Genomic DNA, 22,568 nt, shown 5'->3' with positions numbered 1-22,568 from the left:
TGTCATATGATAAAGCAGCTTTTACAAAGCATGAAGAGTAGAATTGTAGGCGTGCTGCATGCCTCATGGGGCGTGGGGTTCGAGTGGTTAGACTAAAATCTGTAGCTAGAGGCTCCAATTTGATGATCTTCGCTACCAGTCTCTTTGGGGGACTGAGGATGAATCTCAATCGTAGAATACCTGCCTACCATGTTCAAGGCTCTGTGCTCAACCCCCGGCATTGAAATAAATGAATAAATAAATAAATAAATAAATAAATAAATAAATAAATAAATAAACTTTGGTAAAGAAACTAATCTCATCTGAACACTTGCTTAATATCCTCTGAATTAATCTGGGTATTCATGGACCATTTACTTAAATGGTGAGAAGTTACAGGTGATAAGCACTGTAACTGAGGTTTAAAATACTTAGCATCCCCCTTGCAGCTTTAGGGACGGGGAAGACCTCCTGATAAATTTCATATTGTTCAGTCTATCCCCAAAAAGTATAAAGAACTGAATTTTTAAAGACTCTTTACTCGAGTTATTTTAACTAAAGGAACATTTGGTACTGAAGGAATGTTTTCAAAATGTTTATACCTTTTCAGTAGCCAAATTCACATGACGGGCCCACTCAACCTGTAAAAGCAGGAAGAACATCCTGACAACACTTGGCTACCTTAGGAAGCATTTTTTCTGCCAAAATATTGTCTGTAAAAAATACACTCTTGCTTTTAACAACCTCCTTTCCATCCACTACATGTGTGCCTATCCATATCTCAAGAATGTGACCACTTCCCACTGCATCAGAGGAGAGGAGCCAGCATCCATCCTGAACACTGAGTCCTACCCAGGGCAGGAAGAGGCCTCTCCATGTGCTGCCAAGGCCACTGCAGCCTTCTGCACTTAGAGGTACACACACACACACACACACACACACACACACCTGCATATGTTCTCACTCATATACATGCATGTTTATACACACACATGTATTTAAAAGCAAGTCATGGGAATGGAGAGATAGCTCAGCATTTAGGTGTGCTTGCTGCTCTTAACTGGAGTTAGGTTCCCAAAACTCACACCAGACATCTTACAACAGCCTATAATTCCATCTTCAGTTCACACACACACACACACACACACACACACACACACACATGCATAGTCACACACATATATACATGCATAAGCTTTGTTAATGGTGATGGTGATGGTGGATTTGGGGTGTTTTTTATTTGGTCATCTATCTTTTCTGTTTTCTACAATGAGCATATACAGATGTTACAATTTATAAAATACACTAGTAATGAGAACAAACAACATTTTCATTGAGCATTTGATCACACACAGGGTAAAATATCAAACGGTAAAGGAAGGATCCTCCTGAGAAACCATGGTCCCCCCTCTTCCTTCCTTGATCTACTTAACCAGTTGAGGCCACCTCGGAGCCTGTTCTGTAGTTGCTGAACCATCTTAGCTGCCCTATATTTTGTATTTGAAAATGACTTACTAAATTGTCAACATTTAAAATATCAGAAGCTGTTATATAAAAATAAAACTTTTGGCCATTTTGCAAATAATCAGAAGATTCTTGCACATCATTTACTGTGGCTTCCTATTCAAGTGGATAGCAGTGTCTCATTGTGCCATAAACCATACCTGATCCTGTTTTGTCTAATTCTGGATTCATCAGGCTGGTTTATATCATCTTCCACTCTCTACTCAGCTGAATTTATGACTTCTGTCCATATGTTAGGCTGGTGTTCCTGCTTCCTGATGTATCATACTCAGACAGCGGACTGCTAGCTAGATAAGGCTCTAAGTTGTTGATCTCCGTGTCCCCAGTAAAATCATTGCAACCAGTTTTAGATGGCATTACTTTTCTTTCTTTCTCATTGCATAGAGGCAGTTTCCTGGGAGACCTTCTTTTAGGGCAAAGCTACTTATTGCCCCAAACTTCAGCTCTTCTCTCCTCCTCCATCTCCCAACTTCTGTCACTGTGACTTATTATTTCCATTTTGTAATTGCCAAAAAAACTTAATCTTCTATAACAGAAATTAAGTGTCTCATACTATGTCCATGGACTGATTGACAAAATTTAAAGATCAAAGATCAAATTCCATTTATGTTCTGTGAACTTATCTATATTGTTCACAGTAGATCTAAGTGATAACACTATATATTTATGTGGTTTTTAAATATTTTATTTATTATCTTTACTTTATGTGTATGAATGTATTATCTGCATATGAATAAGTGCACCCATGTTATGTAGTGCCCGTGGAGGTCAGAAGAGGGTGTTGGATCCCTTGGAACTGGAGTTACAGTCATTACCCATCATGTGGGTGCTGAGAATTGAACTAAGATCCTCTGCAAGAGCAGCCAGTGCTCTTAACCACTGAGCCATCTCTCCAACCCCTTACTTACTTTTTAGAAACGAGAATTATTTATTTTCATTATATGTGCATGAGTGTTTGCCTACATGTCTGTATGTGCAGCACATGTATGCTTCGTGCCTAGAGAGGCCAGAAGAGAATGGAAGACTCCCCTGGAAGTGGTAGTTAAGAACCACTGTGTGTGTGCTGGGAACAGAACCTGAATCCTCTACAAGAGCGGCAAGTGCTCTTACCACTGAGCCACCTGTCCAACCCTTACTTTTTAATTTTTTTACAACCTCTTCTCCCTGTGCAGTTTCTACCTTCCTTTATTGGTTTCCATCCACTATCTAATTTGCATAGCCTTTATTATCTTTACATTTTCCATCTAGTCCAATATCTTATCAAGTCTTTCCCTCCACGATCTCTCTCCCTTTTCCCCCGTTCAGAGCTCCATTCAGTGTTGGAGGGTGAAAAAGTGCCACTGATTCTTGAGCCGGTTTCAGTGGTGTCTGGACCCAAACCTCTCCTTTCTTGGTTTATTCTTTTATTTTCGTGTAGCTCATGCTCAGTTTACATTTTCAGGAAAATGAAGTGTTAAGTGAGAATTAAATTTTCAGAACAGTTTCAGTCTGGAAATGTCTTTATTTTGTTCATAAACAGAACTAAGAACTTTGCTGAGATATTGAATTCTGAATCACTAATTTTTCTCCCTTGAAACACTAAATGTTTTATGCTCCTGTCCAGCGAGACGTCTATTGAAATATTTTAATATCTATTTCAGTGTTCCATTCCTTTGTGAATGCACTGCTTCCTGAACTTTCTGGAAGTCTTCTGACCCTTGTAAAATTCTTAATATCTGAAGCTTTGCAAAATATGCTTAGCTGCCATCCTCTTTTTATTATTTATTGACAATTTCATACATATATATAATGAATTTTGGTCATTTTCACCCCTCCTCATTACCTTTTCTCATCCCCCTCCCTCTCAGGATGAAACCCTTCTTCCTAACTAATCCCCCTCTACTTTCATATCTGTGTGTGGTAGTGGTGATGGTGGTGGTGGCGGTAGCTGTGGTGGTAGTGGTGGTGGTGGTGGCAGTAGTGGTGGTGGTATGTGTTCTACTGAGTTTAATTAGGGTTTCTTGCATGAAAATGGGTGGGATGTTATTTACTAGAACATGGGCAACTTACCAGTGGCAACACCACTGGAAAAAAAATGGCACCCTTCCCAGGAAACATTAACTGCCATTAGACCCTTAGGGAGGAGTAGAGCCTCAAGGACCACTCTCCTCCCATCTCTGATGAAATGGTGATGGACCCAGTCTTGTGCAACTCTTGTGCAGGAAACCACAGCTTCTGTGAGTTCATAAGTACAGTGGCCATGCCAAACCCTGAAGACAGCATTCCACAGCACTCCTCCCCATCCTCCAGTTCCTTCATTCTTTCCATCATTTCCTCTGCAGTGTTCACTGAGTCTTGGAGAAAGTGATTTAGTTGCCTCATTTAGGGCTGAATGCTCAACAGTCGCTTGTTCTCAAGTACTTTGACCAAATATGAGTCCCCGAATTAACCACCACCCACTGCAAAAAGTCTGATCGAGGCTGACAACAGCACTGATATATGGCTATAAACATAAATATGTAAAAGGTAGTTTGACAACATAACCATTTAGCAAAACAAGAGTAGTAGGTCTCTGCCTTCCCCCCAGGGCCTATGACCTCTAACCATGGGCTTCTGGCTAGGTTTACTGTACTAGGTATTCCCTCCTATAGAGCAGGTCTAAAATCATGATCAGAAGGCAGTTGGTTATCCTGGTAACAGTCATGTCATTATTGCACCACTGGGCACTTCTTGTCTGGTAGGTTGTTAGCACAGTTCTAAAGGTTCACAGCTAGGTAAGGTTGTTGATGACTTTTTTCCCCTAGCAACTACCTAGCACCTGCCTAGCTCCTTCCAGTATTGCATAAGCTAGCCAGCATGGAGGAAGCTTTCTGCCCATTTCCATACTGATTTCTCTTTGCCCTACCACCAAAGTCTGTTGTGTCTTCAGCAGTAGGATCTCACCATCTAGCTCTGGTGGGAAACCAAGAGCAATGGCAATAGCTTGTATTGTTTTGAGGGGCTTCCCTGACCTCCCTGACTCATAGGGAGCTAGCCCAGGCCTAGCACTAGGGTTTTCATTTAATAATCTATGATTTCTGAGAGAAGAAGCATTACCCACAATGCAGGGTACCTCCTTTCAAAAAATTTAAATTGTGTTTTTAATACTCTTATAAAATATTAGGCTTCTCTATGACTTCTTCATACATCCTTGGTTTTGGTTAATCCCCCAATCCTCTTGTCTTCCCTACCCACCCCCATTACCACCGCCACTTAAAACTCTCCACCTCAAGCATATCTCCCTCTGTTTTCATATCACATGTGTTCTAATAGCACATTCTTTTTTCAGTTATCCAATATGCTTAACATGAAGAATTATTTTCTTCAGCTTTGGAATACTATTTTTTTCTTTTTTGGCAATCTCTCTTCTGTTTTCTTCTAAATCTTATCTTCCGTAATCCACATGGACTGGATCCTGGGCCTCCCAACTTTGTCCTCTGTTTTCTCTCCCCTTTTTGTCACTGTACATTTCTTTGGGTTTTCTGGGAGATTTCTGAAGCTTTGCATTAATGTGCTTAGCTGCCAAATTCATCCTTTTCCTCCCAACTTGAATCCGTTATTGTTTATATTAATAGTAAAATGATGGTAATTTCCGAAATGGTTTTGCTCCCTCTTCCTCTTTATAAAATCCTATTCTTGTTTTATAGATGAAACATCTTGGATCCCCCTGAGAATCTGAGGGCTTTTCATGTTGTTGTTCTTATGACCACTGAAATTCTCTCCCTTTTTCCCATGTCATTGTTTTCTTCTTATTTCCCTTAATCTAGGCTTTTGTTACCATCTTGTGTTCGTTCCTGTTCTGAAGAAAAGCTGATGATATAGTGCGCTGGTTGCATTCCTGAGCACACAGCAGCTGTGACCGCCTGCAAAAGACATACATAAGACACGCTGGAGGGGGGGGTTGTAGGGGAGCAAAGGGTCAGCAGGAATGGGAGGGGATAAGTGAATATTATGGGGTGGGGGTATACTGAAGACACGCTGAATACAAGTAAGAAACTATAAAAAATTTAAGACTAATTTTTTAAAGCTGATGCTATCTCTGGAGATGGGGCAGAACTGATAGAATTTATTGCTAAGATCAGATGAGCTATGCTGGAGGCATCCTGAGTGCTTGATGCCTGATCTCTGCTACCAACTTTCCTGCCTGGTGGCGCAGGTGCCTGGTAACTCTGCATTCTAGACACATGAGTGGAGATAGGTGGTGGGGACCAACAGGCTTCCCGTTTCCTCCTCTTTTCTGCCACTCTTAGTCATGCCTGATACGTCCAGGATCTCCAGTTGGCAGTTGATGGGAAGCTCTGCAAGCTGATAGTTTCCACTCGGGTGACCTGTGAAAGCCACAGCCTTCTCTGCCCTGCTCGGTCAGCACCATCTTCCATGATCTACAGGAATCTCTTACTCCTCAATAACCCCCTCAGATTCACAGGGTTCAAGGGGCTTATGCCTTTTGTAATTGCTTCCGAAGCATTTTAGAGAAGACCTGGGAAGAAGAGAAGGCGACAAGTGTGGTCATTCTGCCATCCTTAGGTGGATGGCTTACCCAGCTTGGCTGTGTAAGCCCAGAAATCATTATGCCTTAGTAATGGCCCACACGGCAGCTTGGACACCAGGATGTATCCAGAAGTATCTGTTGTGTGTCCCTGTGTTGTTATGTATGCAAATGTGTGCTCTGAAGATAACAGATGCCAGGTTTCTCTTATTCATTCTTTTTTAAATATTTTGTTTACTTTTTAAATTTTCTATGTTTGAATGTATTGCCTGCATGTGTGCAAGTGTACCTGTGTCATATAATGCCTGAGGAGGTCAGAAGAAGGTGTCAGATCCCCTGAAACTGGAATTACAGGTGGTTGTAGCCACCATGTGGGGGGTGGGAAGCTAACATGGATCCTCTGCAAGAGCAGTTAGTGCTCATAACCCCTGAGCATCTCTCCAGCCCCCACCCCTTCGTGATTTTAATAAATTTAGAAAAAAACTCAAAACTATGGCTTTTCTCAAAACATTTCTATCCAAGACTGGAGAGGTGGCTCAGCGTTAATAGCACTGACTGCTTTTGCAGAGAAGTCACTTGGAGGCTAACAACCATCCATAACTCCAGTTCCGGGAGATCTGATGTGCTCTTCTGGCCTCTGTGCCCATTGCAACCATGGGTATGCTTACATACATGCAGGCAAAACAAAAACACTCAACCACATAAAATAAAAACAAATAAAAGAAGTTTTAAAACCTTCCTACCCTTTTTGATAATTGGAGAAAACAGGTGAAGTTTAGTAGAAGTTCCAGCCAAGGAAGGAGTTGGGTGGCAGAGAGCCTGGCATCAGCCCAGGGCAGCACGTACTGTCAGTGGTACTCCCAGGCCACCCTGGGTCCTACAGCCAGATGCTTACTTCCCGCTGTGATGTACTTTTGCTTCTCATAGCAGTGCCTGTGCTACTTTGTTAGGTTACTGGGCCCTCCTTTCCCCAGCACAAGGAGAGGTGGAACTTTCACTCCTTCCCCTTTCCCCATGTCCGTCTCACCTCATTGCCTTTGCTGGAGTTGGAATGTGGAAACTCGGAGCTCTCTCCTTTGGACCAGCCTCTCTAGGCTTCCCTCTCATGTTGCAGGATAAAGCTAAGATTGTTTCTTGGGTTCTGAAGAACTCACCCCTCAATTGGCTTTCCTTCCTCCCCCTTCCCTGCTGTCCTTAGGCCTTGACCTTCCTCTACCAGCATTTCCTTCAAAATCACCTTCTAGTGAAGTCTTGTCTCAGGAGCACTAGAGGTAGCTTGGGCTGGACTCACTGACTGACTCCGTGTTCCTTCCTAAACAGCACCTTAACGAAAATCTGGCAAAGCTCACCGCCAAGTTTGAGAAAGCAACGGCTGAGAAACTCAAGTGTCAGCAAGAAGCTGAAGTGACTGCAGGCACCATCTCCCTTGCAAACCGCCTGGTGAGTCTGAGCTCTAATTCTATTAGCAGCACTTGTCAAGTGCTCCAGAGGTGTGAATAGATGAGCACAGCTCTGGGAAGCATTGACTCCCCTTGGGGAGGGGCTCATTAAAATGTGCAAAGATGAAGGGACTGTGGCCTCAGAAGTCTGGATACTTACTCTGGTCTGTTCAAGCCCTCTTCATAAGGAGGTGATTAGATGGAAGGACACATTGGGTCTACTAAACAGCGGGTACAGATGTGGTCATGTTTGTGTGGATGTGCATGGACCAAAGGAGCTAGCATCTTATGGGGCCTTATCCATGGGATATTTGATGGTGTAAGGTGGGGGATTAGGAATTGAGAAACAGAAAAACATGAGACTGATTGACCCTGAGCATTTCCAGATGTGAACTTATCCATCCATTCACATGTATGAAGAGAAAGGAGAGAGAGAGAGAGAGAGAGAGAGAGAGAGAGAGAGAGGCTCTCTTGAAAAAAGAAGTCTAAAGCCAGGCATGATGGTGCACGCCTTTAATCCCAGCACTCAGGAGACAAAGGCAGATGGATCTCTGTGAGTTTGAGGCCAGCCTGGTCTACATAGTGAGTTCCAGGCCAGCTGGGGCTACAGGGAGACCTTGTCTCAAAAATACCAAGAAAAAGAAAAGAAAAAAATTAAGTCTAAATGTCAGGGCAAGCATATTTATTTTAGGGTGTCTTTTGCTATGTAATTAATTATCCCCCAAAGTACCCCAAGGGCCAGTGCAGATATGCCATCCATGGTCAGAGAGAGGAGGGAGCTGACTGAAGGTGGGGTAGGACCAGAAGGAGCACTGAAGGGTTAAGCAGGTTTTTCTCCTCCTAATTTGCTTGCTGGGATCCTGTTGGAGGGCTTCACGGTACACCCTGTGTATATGATTCTCACTGATAATGCTTTCTTTCTTTCTGTTACATAAGAGTGTTAGAAACCAAACTTTGGGGTTGGGGGAGTAACCATTCCACGGTATTTCACAAGTCTTAGAGCCAGGAATTTCAGTGTTTTTCAGCCATAAGACTGGTTTGGAGAATCCATGATTTCTTTCTTCACCTGCCAAAGACCTTGACAGGGAAGGCAAAGTGGACTCAGCAGGGCCTCTCTTCCTTTCCATGAAGTCTCTCTAGTAGAATCATCAGATATGTTCCATCCCATCCCAGGACTTTGCAATCAAGTACTCTAAAAGAGGAGGTAGACTAGAACCTGGGACCAAAATCCAGCACAGTCTGCCTTAGTCTATCAAAGTAGTCCCAAATTCAAGGGGAGGGAGTTACAGAGCAATTCTTTTTGTCTTTTGTTTGCTTTGTTTTGTTGAGATAGACTCTCACTCTGTAGTCCAGGCTGGTCACAAACTCCTCATCCTCCTGCCTGACCGCTGCTCCCCCACACCCACCCGAGTGCTGGGATTACAGATGTGAGCCACCACACCTGGCTTTGGTATCAACTCTTGATAAGAGGAATGTCAAAGACCTTTTAAATCCTCCTGGCTTGCATTTTGCATCACATTTATCACCCAAGACTGCAAAGCAGTGTCTATTGGCTGTGATTTCTCTTTATCTAGCATCTTCCCCACATCACCCTCACCAAAGAAGGGAAATACAATCTATTCCTTTTCATATTTATTTTATCTGCAAAGTATTTACACAATGCAGCCAGATTTCTTTTAGTTTAGGGAGCAGTGACATCACAGCCACCACTAGACTGAGCCTGCTGTGGTGAAGACGTTAGTTCACATGTGTGTCTCTGCTGTTATGGGAGGGACTGGTCACTGCACAGCCTTGAGATGATCTATTTCACCAATCCATTTGGTTCAGGAACAGCATCCTGCAAATATGCAAGAAACCACCCAAACCTGGCTGCCTGTTTGTCTTCTTGCTGGGCTTCCCAAACTCAGCGCAGCCTTCCTTACCAACTGGAGCCTTCTCCACGTTCAGTCCCACCAGAGACTACCAGTTGGGGTGTATAAGCGCTAAAGCTACTTCTGTCTCTACCAACAGAGCATCTGGGGAGATACTTGGACTTTACTGTTCTAGTCTAAGGGTGGGACAGAGAAGGGGTGAGTTGGCAAACCCCTCCCGGCTCTGCCAGACCTGACAATATATGATCCATTTATTCAAGGAAAATATGAGGGCTAGTCCCAAGACAGAAGCTATGTTCCATCATATACCTTCCAGTACTCCATAAAAAGGATGGCTCCCTAAAAGTAGGGGTGCCATCTGCAAGTGGGATGGGCCAGTCCAAATGTGTTGTGACATCCCTGGTACTTTGTATACATCTATGTACATAGCCCCTAATACTTTGTATACACTTATATACATATATTTCCTATCACTGCCTTAATTACCACCTCTGTCTTTCCACCCACTTTGAATTATTTAAGGCACATGGATTTGACTTTATTTTCATGTCTCTAGCATTTAGGGAGGAGAAACAAGAGATGTCTAATTTCCTAACATGTCTTATAAACAAGGCATTGTGCTAAATGATAAAACACAATTGTATTCAACATAGCCACCTCCACACGTAGAAGGCAGAGCCCAGCAGCCTGCCTTAAGAACCTGGCATTGTTCCACAACCCACATGATGCCCGACACAGAACAGACCCTATGTGCTGGAGTCTCAGCTGCAGTGGGACAAATCCCCGCTGATGGGAAGGGCTGTATAATGGTGTCCTGAGCATTGCTACCATAGACGTGCAGCATGTGACCTCTGTGAATGAGTCCTCAGCACTGTGGCCCGCCATCTGATACTTCTCTCTGCCTTTGGAATGGTAGGTTGGAGGACTCGTTTCTGAAAATGTAAGGTGGGCTGAAGCTGTGCAGGACTTCAAACAACAGGAAAGGACGTTGTGTGGAGACATTCTGTTTACTACAGCTTTCATTTCCTACTTGGGTTTCTTTACAAAAAAGTACCGGCAGAGCCTTGTGGATGGGACCTGGAGACCCTATCTGAGCCAGCTGAAAGTATGTATGGCCTGGATTTGTCCTGACTGTGTCAGCCTGTAGGTACCACTGGCATTATATGACCGCCATAACTCAAACCTTCCAGGGCCCCTTGTGTACCCACTCCCAATATCTCCTGAGCACAAGGCATGGAACATATGCACTCATATCCTTCCACACTGCATTGTGGTCCTCTATGCTCTAAACCACCTAGAATCTTGCCTTTTAATGAGTTTCTTGTGGGAACTCCATGCTCTGATCCTTTGGTAGACTCTGCCTCCTGGCTCTCCTCAAAGTGGTAAGAGACCAAAAGACCTCCCTTCTGGAGAGCAAGTTAAAAGCAGTGGAGAAGGCCCCTCTCTGATCTTCACAGCTTACTTTTGTTGGGTCCCAAAGCTGCACACTTTGCACCCACAGCTATGAAAACAACTTTGTCCACCATGCTGAGATACTCTTCCCATGGGCTGTGCAGCCTGCCCTGTCCCTGTAACTGAGTGTATTTTATTCCCAGACCCTTCCTCTGTATCTCTCCTCTCAATGTAGTGAAGTAAGGAAACGTTGGCTGGTGAGTAAAAGGAATTCCAAGCCACATCTAGATCCACAGTCAAAATAATTTCTAACATTCCCATGGTACAATCTCATCGCTCCTGCTCATCAGTCCCTAAACACTGACTAAGAATTCAGAGTGTCCCCTGTGCCACATCACTGGACATACAAAAGACAGGCCAGGTCTGCATGCCTTCAGCACATTCACAGTCCAGTGAGAATGATTAAGTCTATAGACTTCAGCAATGGGAAGAGTGAGCCAAAGTTCACATCATGTGGGAGTGTATTCCAAAGTCCACTCATAACTATATCCTTAAAATGAAGAATGTGTTTTGTATAGTGATGGCTGTTTTCCAAAATCAGTTTATAAGGTCCTACCTACTTGATAATTTGATAGACAGTGGTTTTAGGTTACAATACTAGGACTAGCACAGGCACTAGTTAAACTTTTTAGCAGCACTAGTTATGTTAACTAGTTGGAAGAAGGAAATTGTTGAAACAACTATCAACAAGATGGGTGGCTCAGTAGCAGTATAGGGAGGGTTTTCTGGCTTTGTTTGGGATTCACAATCATTTTCATGCCACAAGACTCCTTTGGTGGTGTTTTAGCCTATTTCCAGATGCTATAACAGGATACTGGAGATCATGTGGTTTGGTCCATGATTCTACAGTCTGGTAAGCCTGCTGAAGGACTCTGTGTCATGCCATTCTATGCCAGAAGGCAGAAGAGAGGCCAAGAGCTGGAGAGAAAGATAGGCCCAAACTCACTGCTGTGACTCACTCTCACGGGAAGTCACTTACTCCCATTTTACCAGTGGAAGTCCATTTACAGAACAGAACCCTCATGACCTACCCATCAGGGATTAGGTTTTCAACACCTATATCTTAGGGAATACATTCAAACCACAGCAGGCAGTCTGGTAAAGCCTATGTATCCCAGAATAATGTTTTTATGTATAAAATTACAAAGAAAATATATTGAAACACATTTCTGTTTTGTTTTGCTTCGTTTTCTGTTGTCACTATATAGCCCAGGCTTGCCTCACACTCACAGTTCTTGTGCTTAGGCCTCCCAAGTACTGGAATTATAGGTGTGCACCATAATGTCTGACTACATCAAGCTACTCAAGGGAAATCAATCAGTTCCTTGAGGGTTCTTATCCTGAGATCAGAGTTGTGTTTCAAGCTGGACATGGTGACACAATGCATATAATCCCAGCACTCAGGAGACTGAAGCAAGAGGATCATGAATTCAAGATCAGCCTGAGCTACATAGTTAAGACCTTCTCACAAAAAGAGCTTGCTTCATGCTACTGCATGGGATGTTTGTTCCTTTTGTATACACAATTAAACTTCAGTTGTCCAACCTTTTGGCATTGTGACACAATGCTATAACCTACAAAGTTCATACTGTAGAACCATGTGGTTGAGGTACAAAAAATGGGTTTCTACTAGGCTAACCTAGGACTCAAGCAGCCAAAGGGCTGCAGCTCAGACATGGCCAAAGGAACAGAAAATGACTCAAAAAGTTTTCCTGAGGTAACTGGGAAAAAAAACTGAAAAAACAGCAAGACAGAAGGTCTAAACGACATAAGTCTAAACCTCAAAAACATTATACTAAATGGAAGTGACCAGATATCAAAGAGCACACCTTGTATGACTCTATTTTTATTAAATACCCAGAATAAGAAAATCCATAGAGACAGAAAGCATATTTGTAATTGCTAGAAGCTTGGAGTGGAGAGGCACAGGGAGAAGCTGTTTAATGAGAAGAGCATGAGGTTTCCTTTTGCCTGGGAGAGGATGGATCGAGCTGATGGCTGCACAACACTGGATGTGGCAAACACCACCGAGCTGTGCACCTTACAATGGTCCATTTTAGGTTGTGTGAATTTTACCTCTTTTACAAAGTGTACGCCATCAAAGAAAAAGATTATTTATAGAAGGAGTAGGTGAGTTGGGAGAGGCCAGAAGAGAGGGAAAGGAAGGGACCCCACACCCCTGAGGGGACACAGAGAGGAATGGATAGGGTTCTTGGGACTGTGCTCCCCTGCTTCCCAGCAGTCCCCAGCAGCCCAGTTTTCCCGGGGGGGGGGTGGCTGTGAGCAGCCTGGAAGAGAAATGTGTGTAGCAGGGGAAAATATGGCCCCCAGCCCCTTGCAAGCTGGTAAATAGGTGAGGGAGCAGTTTGTTCAGGCTGGTACTGACGTGATAAACAGAGAAGTGTTGTAGAGAAATAGATGTCCACATGGTTGGAGCATTATAGAAAAAGACATAAATAATCAGCTTGGCAAGACAGCTCTGTCTCCAAACTGGACTACCTGATTCGCTGGTGGAGATCCACATAGTGGAAAGAAAGAACTGACTCCCAAAGTTACTTCTCTGACCTCCACACATGTGCCATGACACTGGCAACTCACACACATATATACACATGTATGCACACATAAATACTTTTTAAATAAAGAACATAAATAAGTTATAGAAGAAACTTGATTCAAATGAACATACTAAAGAGCAAAGGTCGGTCACACACGCTGAACTTATGTGGGGAAAAAATCACTATCAAAACCTCAGGCAAACCTTCTCCCAGAAATAATCACACATCCAGAAAAGCACCTCTCGGGGATGTTGGTCGTGGTTTCAGAGGAATTATGTCATGTAGTGAGAGACTGGATTCTCCCCCACAGAAACAGTATTTTTTTTTCATTCAGAGTGTGTCTGTCACCTCTTCATCAGGTTCCCATCCCAGCCACCTTGACGCTGGACCCCCTGAGGATGCTGGCCGATGATGCTGATGTGGCTGCCTGGCAGAATGAGGGGCTTCCTGCAGACCGCATGTCAATGGAGAATGCCACCATCCTTATCAACTGTGAGCGCTGGCCGCTCATGGTCGACCCTCAGCTGCAAGGCATCAAATGGATCAAGAACAAATATGGAGAGAACCTCCAGGTCACCCAGATTGGTCAGAAAGGGTAGGTGACTCGGCATGCAAGTTGCCACCATTGCCATTTATGGAGCAGACTTAAGCCCTGGTGGCTTATTTCTCCTCCCCTGACCTCTCCATCAGGTAGCCCTCCTGATTTCTTCTGATTTTCCTCTCTGTTTAGGAAGTGTTTGAACAAAAGATATTTGGGTACCCACTCCATACTCTTCTTTTTCATTAGAAATCATATGTCATCAGTAGGGTGACTGTAGCTCACAATTTATCATTCATCTTATAACTGGAAGAGAATCCAAAGGTTTCCAACTCAAAGAAATGTGTTTAAGGAAATGAAAATTGCATTTATCCTAATCATTGCATAAGATACATATGTGTCAAATTATCACTCTATGCCCTATAAAGATGTACAACTATTATATGTCACATAAAAGGATGTTGTCCTGTCTTTACTTATTCAGGGATCCATTCTCAGTCCCTGGAGTTCATCTCTGTGATGGTTAATATTCATTACCAACTTGACAGCATGTAGAATCAGCTAAGAGACAAGCCTCTGGGCATGCTTGTGAGGGATTGCCTTGATTAGGTTAGCCTCTGGCCAGATCTGTGAGGGATTATCTTGATTAAGTCAATTGGGATGGGAAAACCCACCCTAAAAATGGGTGGCACCATTGCCTGGGTTTGGGTCCTGGACTGTATACAAAGGAGAACGCCAGCTGAACACAAGCATTCATCTACCTCTGCATTTTGACTGTGGATGAAACTTGGTCAGCTGCCTCAAGTTCCTGCCTCCAGGATGGCCACGAAAGACTGTACCCATGAGCCAAGATAAACCCTTAAGTTGCTTTTGTCAGAGTATTTAATCACAGCAACAGGGAAAACAACAAAGGCACCCCTCCAACTCTGCTTTCTGCCTCTAAAACATTCCATTTTCAAGTCAGGCAACTTGTTTTGTTTTGTTTTTACTCATAAGATGACTGCTGTGTTTGTTTTATTTTTGAGACGGGGATTGATAGTTAGCCCATGCTGCCTTTGAACTCACAACGATCGTCCTGCATCTTGAGCATTAGGATTACTGTTACGCACCACCAAACCTGGCCAAACAACTCTGCTTTACAAAGTCTGAATATTCAGTGAAATACTGCTGTTCTTACCTCTACTCCACCATTGCTCCTGCCTCTGCCCCGGAGCCATGTGGGCCACACATCTTGTACAGCTTCTGAGCCAGCTAAGAAACTTCCAGAGTTCCTTCTGCCTGCCACCTGGCTTTGTATATATGTGATGAGGAGGTTACTCCATGAAGGATACGAATGGCAGAGAATATCCAGCCAGTGCCCACCATGCCTGCCAGGCCTGGGCCTCAGCACCCCACACCCCATCATTAGCCCTGTTACAGCCTAGCTGTGCACTCTCAGCACTCGGCTCTTATTCTCTGCTAGGAAAAACAGGATGGAACACTAGCACAGGAGAAGCGAGGCAGACATTGTGTGTTATAGGGGTGATATGTGCAAGTGTTGATGTTACAGGTGCTACCTAAAATTCCTTCCTTAACCCACACATTGGTTCTTCTTCGCTTTAAGGAAACCGAGGTTCACACATGTAAAATAAATTTTCCAAGAGTGCATTTGTGAAACTGGGTGTGGTAATGCACACCTGTAATCTCAGAACTCAGGAAACTATGGCAAGGGGATCAAGAGTTCCAGGAGTTTAAGGGCACCCTGTGCTATACAGGAAGCCCTGTATCAAAAAGCCAAAAAACTGAAATAATAAGTAAAAGTGATGGATATTTTATGCTCACATGTACAGTAGCCAAAAGTGGAAGCAACTTAAGTACATCATAGAAGAAGAGGTAAAAAAAAAAAAAAAAAAACTACATACATGCAATGGAATATTACTCAGACTTGAAGAAAATTCTGAGATATGTTACAGCATGAACAAATCTTAAAGATTTTGCTTCATGTGTCACTTGATGACAGGGATAGATTATGATAGATGCATTGTTAGGCAGTTTTGTCATGGAAGCATCTGAGAGTATCCTTAGACACTAAAACAACTTTGATGTCACTAAACAAAATAACCATATGAGACACTGTTATATATGAAGCCCATCACTGAAGTTTTGTTAGATGGCACATATTTTCACATTATTTTTCTTAAAGTATTGGTGACAATATTTGAACCCAAGTCATTCTCACTTAGAAACCTAAGACTTGTCCACCCAAGCACATGGCCACCAATGTGACATCACTGCTCTGGCCATCTTTCTCTAACATGTTCCACAAGAGGTCCAGGTTATGTATGGCTGTTTAAGTCAAAGATGAGTGTCAGAAGTAATAGGTAAATAAAATGAATACAGCCTGAGAGTGTCTGAATCTAGCCTCCTCTTGACTGAAAAGGTCACAGATCTTAGAGAAAACCCCAAGGTTGTCATACCCCTAGACAAATGTAATTTCTTACTATGTGCAAAATATGAATCCTTACACTTACAGACAAGTATCCAAGTCACCACTCATCAAAGAACCTTCTTTTGCAACAGACGGAGACTATTACAGAGTTCCACATCTGGTCACACACAGACATTGTTTGTGAATTGCACAAGCCTAAGTGGCACATCTACGATGCAACCTCTACACCTGAGGCTCATGGAACATAGAACAAGGGGTAAAGAGGACACTAATGCATCTCTCAGTGCTCATCAATGAAGCTCCCACATACAATACAGGGCCAGGAACACAAAAGGCCAAAGCATAGAGAATAATAGTCTGCACAGTGTGGGTCCTTGGACAGGACTCTTATGTTAAACTCCACCCACCCAGGGCTCAAGGACCACTGTGGAAGAAGGAGCAGAAAGACTGTAAGAGCCAGGGAGGAGATGCACAACCATATGGAAATAGAGTCCTACAGGCTCCTGGAACCCTGCTCATATGAATCTATAACAATGGTGCCAGCATGCACAAGACCCGTGCAAACTCAAGCAGATAAAAACCCAACACAGAACTGTGGAAATGGACAGCAGGCCCCAATCTTAGTCGAAGAATTACTGGCAGTTCATTACTGCTGGGTGAGGAAGAGCTGATTTTAAAGCAAGGGACTCTAGATAAGCTAACTAAACCTCAGTAGATGAACTTGCACTGAGGGACATCTGGGGACACTAACTTGACACTATACGCCTTAACACAAATGACAGAATGTATGAATTCCTGAATTCCAGTGGCGACGGGGGGCCCTACAGGAGGGTGCCAATGGAGAAGGGGGTATAAAGATGATTAAGATGTTTTATATGAAATACACAAGAATTCAATAAAAATTTAAAAATAAATAAAAATAAAGTGAATACTAAAGTCCCTGAAATGGACCCCTCTCACAGAGCAAATCTGGGAAAGAAAAGAACACCCAGTTGTAACATGATGTATTTCCACCTGTGTCCTAATCACAGAATAAGGCAACTGTAACCTTCTCCTCCAACTTTGATTAAACTGCCCTTTCTAGTTGCCTAAAGCATGTAGACAGAAGTCTGTGACCCTTTGATCATTGCTATGTCAACCCCTGAAACACAGCCTGCATAGTGTGGTCCTTCAGTAAATATTTGCTCAATTCATTATTCATGTCCATTGACAGCTCTTGCAGAAGACTCTGGTTCTATTCCCAGCATGCATATTGGGCGGCTCACAACTGCCTATAACTTCAGCTCCAGAGGATTCAATAACCTCTTCTGGCTTCTACAGATACCAGTAGACATACATACTCATACACACACACACACACACACACACACACACACACACACACACACACACACACACACACACACACATACACACACACACACACACACACACACACACACATACACACACTCACACACATAAACACACACAGACACAGACACACACACACTCACACATACACACACCAATAAAAATGAGATAAATCATTTTTTAATAACAGGGATAAGAAGTTACAAAAGCACAGAAAACTAAAATCTACCTTTCAAAATCACTGCTAACTTACGGTGCGTGGTGTCCTTTCGATTCCTTTCTATACATCTGTATAACTGAAATTATGCAAGTCTTTTGATATTAGATGATATGAGCCCCTCCTTATCTTCACTGTCATTTCCTTACCAGCCTCAATGTTTTCTTTTTAGTTAACTTCAAAATTTTTGTTCAAGTTCTATAGTTTTATTGTTATTTTTGTTTGATTTAGAATTAAATCAGCCTCATAGACTGATTTAGTGAAAACTGTGAATTATCTAATACTGAAAAGTTAAAGTAACCTATTTTTAGTAATTAGTTGGCAAATAAATTGCAATATGTAAGCATAATCTAAAAGCCAGTCATTGAAAACTACTGTAGGAAGTCGTGGCCACAGAACCAGACCTGGCAGATGCCCCTCAGGACTCCCTTCAGTTCATTGAGCTTTTCATGGAGTACTTCATGTATCTTGGACACACATTCTAAAGGGCTCCTGGCCCCAGACAGTGTTTGTTTCAGCTTGTCTCTTGTCACCCAATAGAAGTGGATATTTGTTTGGGTTTTTTTTATTGAGCTTTTTAAATTTCATATAACATTTCCCATTCAAATCCAGACCCCTTCCCCCATCTATGCCCCCCCATCCTCGCATTGAACTCTATGCACTCTGCCATACATGCTGAGTCCTATTCAAATGCATCCACTGGAGTCTAGTCCAGTGGTCGTATGTAAGTCATACTCTCCCTCACCCAGTAGCAGTCAGTCTCAGATAGTTCTGAATCTAGTGCTGATCTGTCACCTATTTCTTACCTCCCCTTTGGGCTCTTGTTTATTTGAGCTGACAAGGGTCCCACGCTCAACACCACTGCTTCCACAGGCTTACATGAGCAAGCCTCCAGTGGCCTGGAAGCCTCCACTTCCCTGTGTTCATGAACCAGCCCTGGCTCTTAGAATCTTTCCACCTCCTCTTCCACAATGTTCCTTGAGCCATGGGTGGGTGAGGTTCCATATAGGACTTCCATCCTACTCTCAACAGTCTCTTATTCTCAAAAACTTGGCCAGTTGTGGCTTCTGTGTACATCGCACTCTGATGTACAAGAAAGCCTCACTGCTGAGAGTTAAGGGGTGCATTAGCCCGCTCTCTACCCCTAATTAGAAGTGGATATGTATAATGTATACCTTCTCAGTTCAAGGTAAGCAACCACCATTTCTGTATTTCGTAGAACAATTTTGACCTGCAGCAAAATTTATTTCCTTTCTCACACTCTTTTCCTTCCACTGAAAATATAGTTTAAATGGAGGCCCTATGGTAAAGTTGCAACATTAAATTTAGAATAATCTTCTCAACTAGGAACCCCAGCAGTGTTAACCCTCAGCAAAAAGGAGCCTGAGATTGTTTTCTGTGGCTCATATGGAGAAGCAAATCAAGTATTTCCTTTGCAAGAGTTTCCAAGTCCTAAGAGTTGGTGCCTTTTTAAATATTTATTTCTTCATTTATTTCTTGTGAGGGGGCAGTGAATGTGCCACAGCACATGTGTGGAGATCATAGGACAACTTCACCATATGGTTTCCGGGAATTGAAGTTGGGTGGTCAGACTTGGTGGCAGGTCCCTTACCCACTGAGTCATCTTGCCCCCAAGGTCTCTTTTACATTAAGAGTTTTCAGAAGTAACTCCCTTGTTGTTTGCTGATAATTTAATAAAAAAACATTTAAAAGTACATGTCTTGGAGGACTAGAGAGATAGCTCAGTGGTGAAGAGCGATTGCCACTCCTCCAGAAGAACCAAGTTCAGTTCCTAGCACCCATGTCAGTTGGCTTACAACCATGTGATGCCTTCCGGCCTTCATGGGCACATACATACATGTGTCGTATACATACACATAAATAAAAATAATAAAGATAAATCTTTAAAACCAAAGAACTCCAAAGTGAGATTTAAAAATAGCTATTTTGGGAGCTGGAGAGATTGCTCAGTGGTTAAGAGCACTAACTGCTCTTGCGGAGGACCCAGGTTCGATTCCCAGCACCCACAGGATAGGTAACAACCATCTGTAACGCCAGTTCTAGGGGATCTGATGCCTTCTTCTGACCTCCTCCGGCAGGAGTGCACTTATACACATACAAGCAATACACTCATATGCACAAAATAAAAATAATAAAATATTTAGAAAAAATAGCTGTTTTAAGGTTAGCCTATGGCACATATCAACTTCTCCTGTGTGCTAAATGGATAAATGGCTTATTTAACACGTGTAAAAAATATTTCAGAACATATTCAATGATTTTGGGAAATGTTTATAATACATTTTGTATAAAAATCTAGGTTATAAATCAAAGGTGTCATATGAATCCAACAATAAAAACTAAACTTGAAAACATAATGCCATTGGCCTTCTACATCTACAGATTGCACGGGAACCAAGCATCCATCAGAAATACTTGAAGGAACCATTGCATCTCTCCTGAGTTTGTGTAGACTTTCCCCCTGTCATTAATAATATTGCATGACAGCTATTTGCCTAACGTTATAGTGAATCAGCTATTATAATTAAAGTACATGGAAGGCCAGGTGCAGATTATATGAAAATATTACACCATTTCATATATTGAAGGGTATTGAGTACATGTTGATTTTGTTTCCCATGGGGTCTGGAACAAATCTCTTACAACTGCAAAGGGTCACCCAGTAATCAAATGGCCACAGTTGATTAAAGGTGGAAGTATTATGCTTAATTTTCCCTTTTTCCTTCCATTTTGTCATTTCTACCTATGTCTAAAGATTAAAAAAACAACGCACATAAATGTCATTTTAAGTAGAGAAAAATGTATCCACTTCCTAACAGCTGTGCCCCAACGCTCAGCACTGTGCCTTAGAAACCTCAGCGGTCTTGTTTGTTAAATTGCCCTGGAATCCATGCTTTGGCATGGGCTCACACTGCCTCACTTGCTCCCCCAGCTACCTTCAAACCATAGAGCATGCCCTGGAAGCTGGCACTGTGGTGCTGATTGAAAACCTGGAGGAATCCGTTGATCCTGTTCTGGGGCCTCTACTTGGGAGAGAAGTCATTAAAAAGGGACGGTAAGTCTCAGACATGTGGCTGTAAAGAACTGGTTCACCACTCTGGTTAGACTATGGAGAGGGCACTTCCTGGAATCTGGTTCTCAGCTCAGATCTAGGAGCTCTTTGCAGTAGACACACTTAACTCTCCCCCCAGCAGGTCGTTTAGCTGCCCCTGGCTCCTAGCGAGGCTTCCTGGAATACTTTGTTTCTGTCAGTCAGCAGTTCATTGCCGTCTTTCTAGTGGCCACAGTGCACAATTTGGGAGGAACTTTGAAGGAAAGTGGTCAGAGAGCTGACAGACTTCTAAGATGAACATTTTATTTAAGCCAGGCATCTGAGACTTAGAACCTGGCTCCTTGTCAATTTGATGAGCCTTTTTGACTTTTGGCTCTCATACATGATCAAGGCTTAAGTGCAGGGCAGAAAGAGAAGGCTTGTATGAAGGGGAAGTGAAAGGAAGCAAGAAATGTATCAATTTCAACATCAAACCTATCAGTTTACTCAGTCTTATAATTATCAAACTCAAAATATGCCTTAATTGGGTCACTCTGAGCAGTAGTCCTAACAATCTCCTATGAAGTAAACTTAGCAATTATTCTCTGCATCCTCCTAATAAACAGTTTGTATTAGTCAGGGTTCTCCAAAGAAACAGAACCAGTAGAATGAATATGTATAGATATTTATCAGCTTAGCTCACAGGATAGAGTCTGAGTAGTCCAACAATGGCTGCACCACACTGGAGAGGCTGAGAATCTGTAGTCGCTCAGTCCACAAGGCTGGATGTCTCAGTAGTCCCAATCTGGTGCTGAAGGTCTGACAAATTCCAAAATATCAGCTAGTCTTCAGTCTACAGCAGCAAGACAAACTCACCAGCAAGAGAGAAGGCAAGCTGCAAAAAGCCCCGCGTTCTCCTCTGCCTTGGTCTTTTATACCGGCTGCCATCAGAAGGTATCGCCCACATTTAGGATGTGTCTTCCGGCTTTAGATGATCCAATCAAGAAGATCTCTTTCATTTCAGTTAATCTCAGATCAAAATCAAGTTGACACCCAGGATTAGCCATCACACAGTTCTTTGTCACAAGAACTGACATGGCTTCTCTCCCGCGTTCTCCTCTGCCTTGGTCTTTTATACCGGCTGCCATCAGAAGGTATCGCCCACATTTAGGATGTGTCTTCCGGCTTTAGATGATCCAATCAAGAAGATCTCTTTCATTTCAGTTAATCTCAGATCAAAATCAAGTTGACACCCAGGATTAGCCATCACACAGTTCTTTGTCACAAGAACTGACATGGCTTCTCTTACCATCATGACTACTAGCTTTAATATGATTTATTTCTATACTTGCCAAAAGTAACTGAGCCCCATTTGACCTTACAGAAGGTGAATCTGAATTAGTTTCTGGCTTTAATGTTGAGTATGCAGCTGGCCCATTTGCCCTATTGCTTATAGTAGAGTATACTAACAGTTCCTGTGATAGAGTGCTAATTATCATGGAGATGTGATTGGTTCAGGAGCTGTCTTAGCCTGTTTTCTGTTGCTATAACAAAATACCCAAGGCTAAGTGGCTTATAAAGAAAATAGACTTATGACAGAAAATCCAAGATTGACAACTGCATCTAATAAGAGTTTTTTGGTGACACCAC

At 42.7% G+C, this 22,568-nt stretch overlaps 1 protein-coding gene across 1 annotated transcript in view; it reads left to right on the top strand.

Moving 5' to 3' along the window:
* Positions 1-22,568, top strand: part of Dnah9 (dynein axonemal heavy chain 9) — a 430,757-nt gene that overhangs the window by 308,545 nt on the left and 99,644 nt on the right. The window contains exons 51-54 of the mRNA XM_008855701.3: positions 7,331-7,450; positions 10,237-10,425; positions 13,690-13,925; positions 20,820-20,942. Of these exons, the coding sequence (XP_008853923.1) occupies positions 7,331-7,450; positions 10,237-10,425; positions 13,690-13,925; positions 20,820-20,942 (668 nt within the window). The remainder of the gene's footprint in view (positions 1-7,330; positions 7,451-10,236; positions 10,426-13,689; positions 13,926-20,819; positions 20,943-22,568) is intronic.

Source organism: Nannospalax galili, unplaced genomic scaffold, assembly GCF_000622305.1.
Source record: "Nannospalax galili isolate Female #2095 unplaced genomic scaffold, S.galili_v1.0 scaffold146, whole genome shotgun sequence".
NCBI classification, from domain to species: Eukaryota; Metazoa; Chordata; class Mammalia; order Rodentia; family Spalacidae; genus Nannospalax; species Nannospalax galili.
Note: the sequence above shows the minus strand (reverse complement) of the source record. Positions and strands in the feature narration are given on the sequence as shown.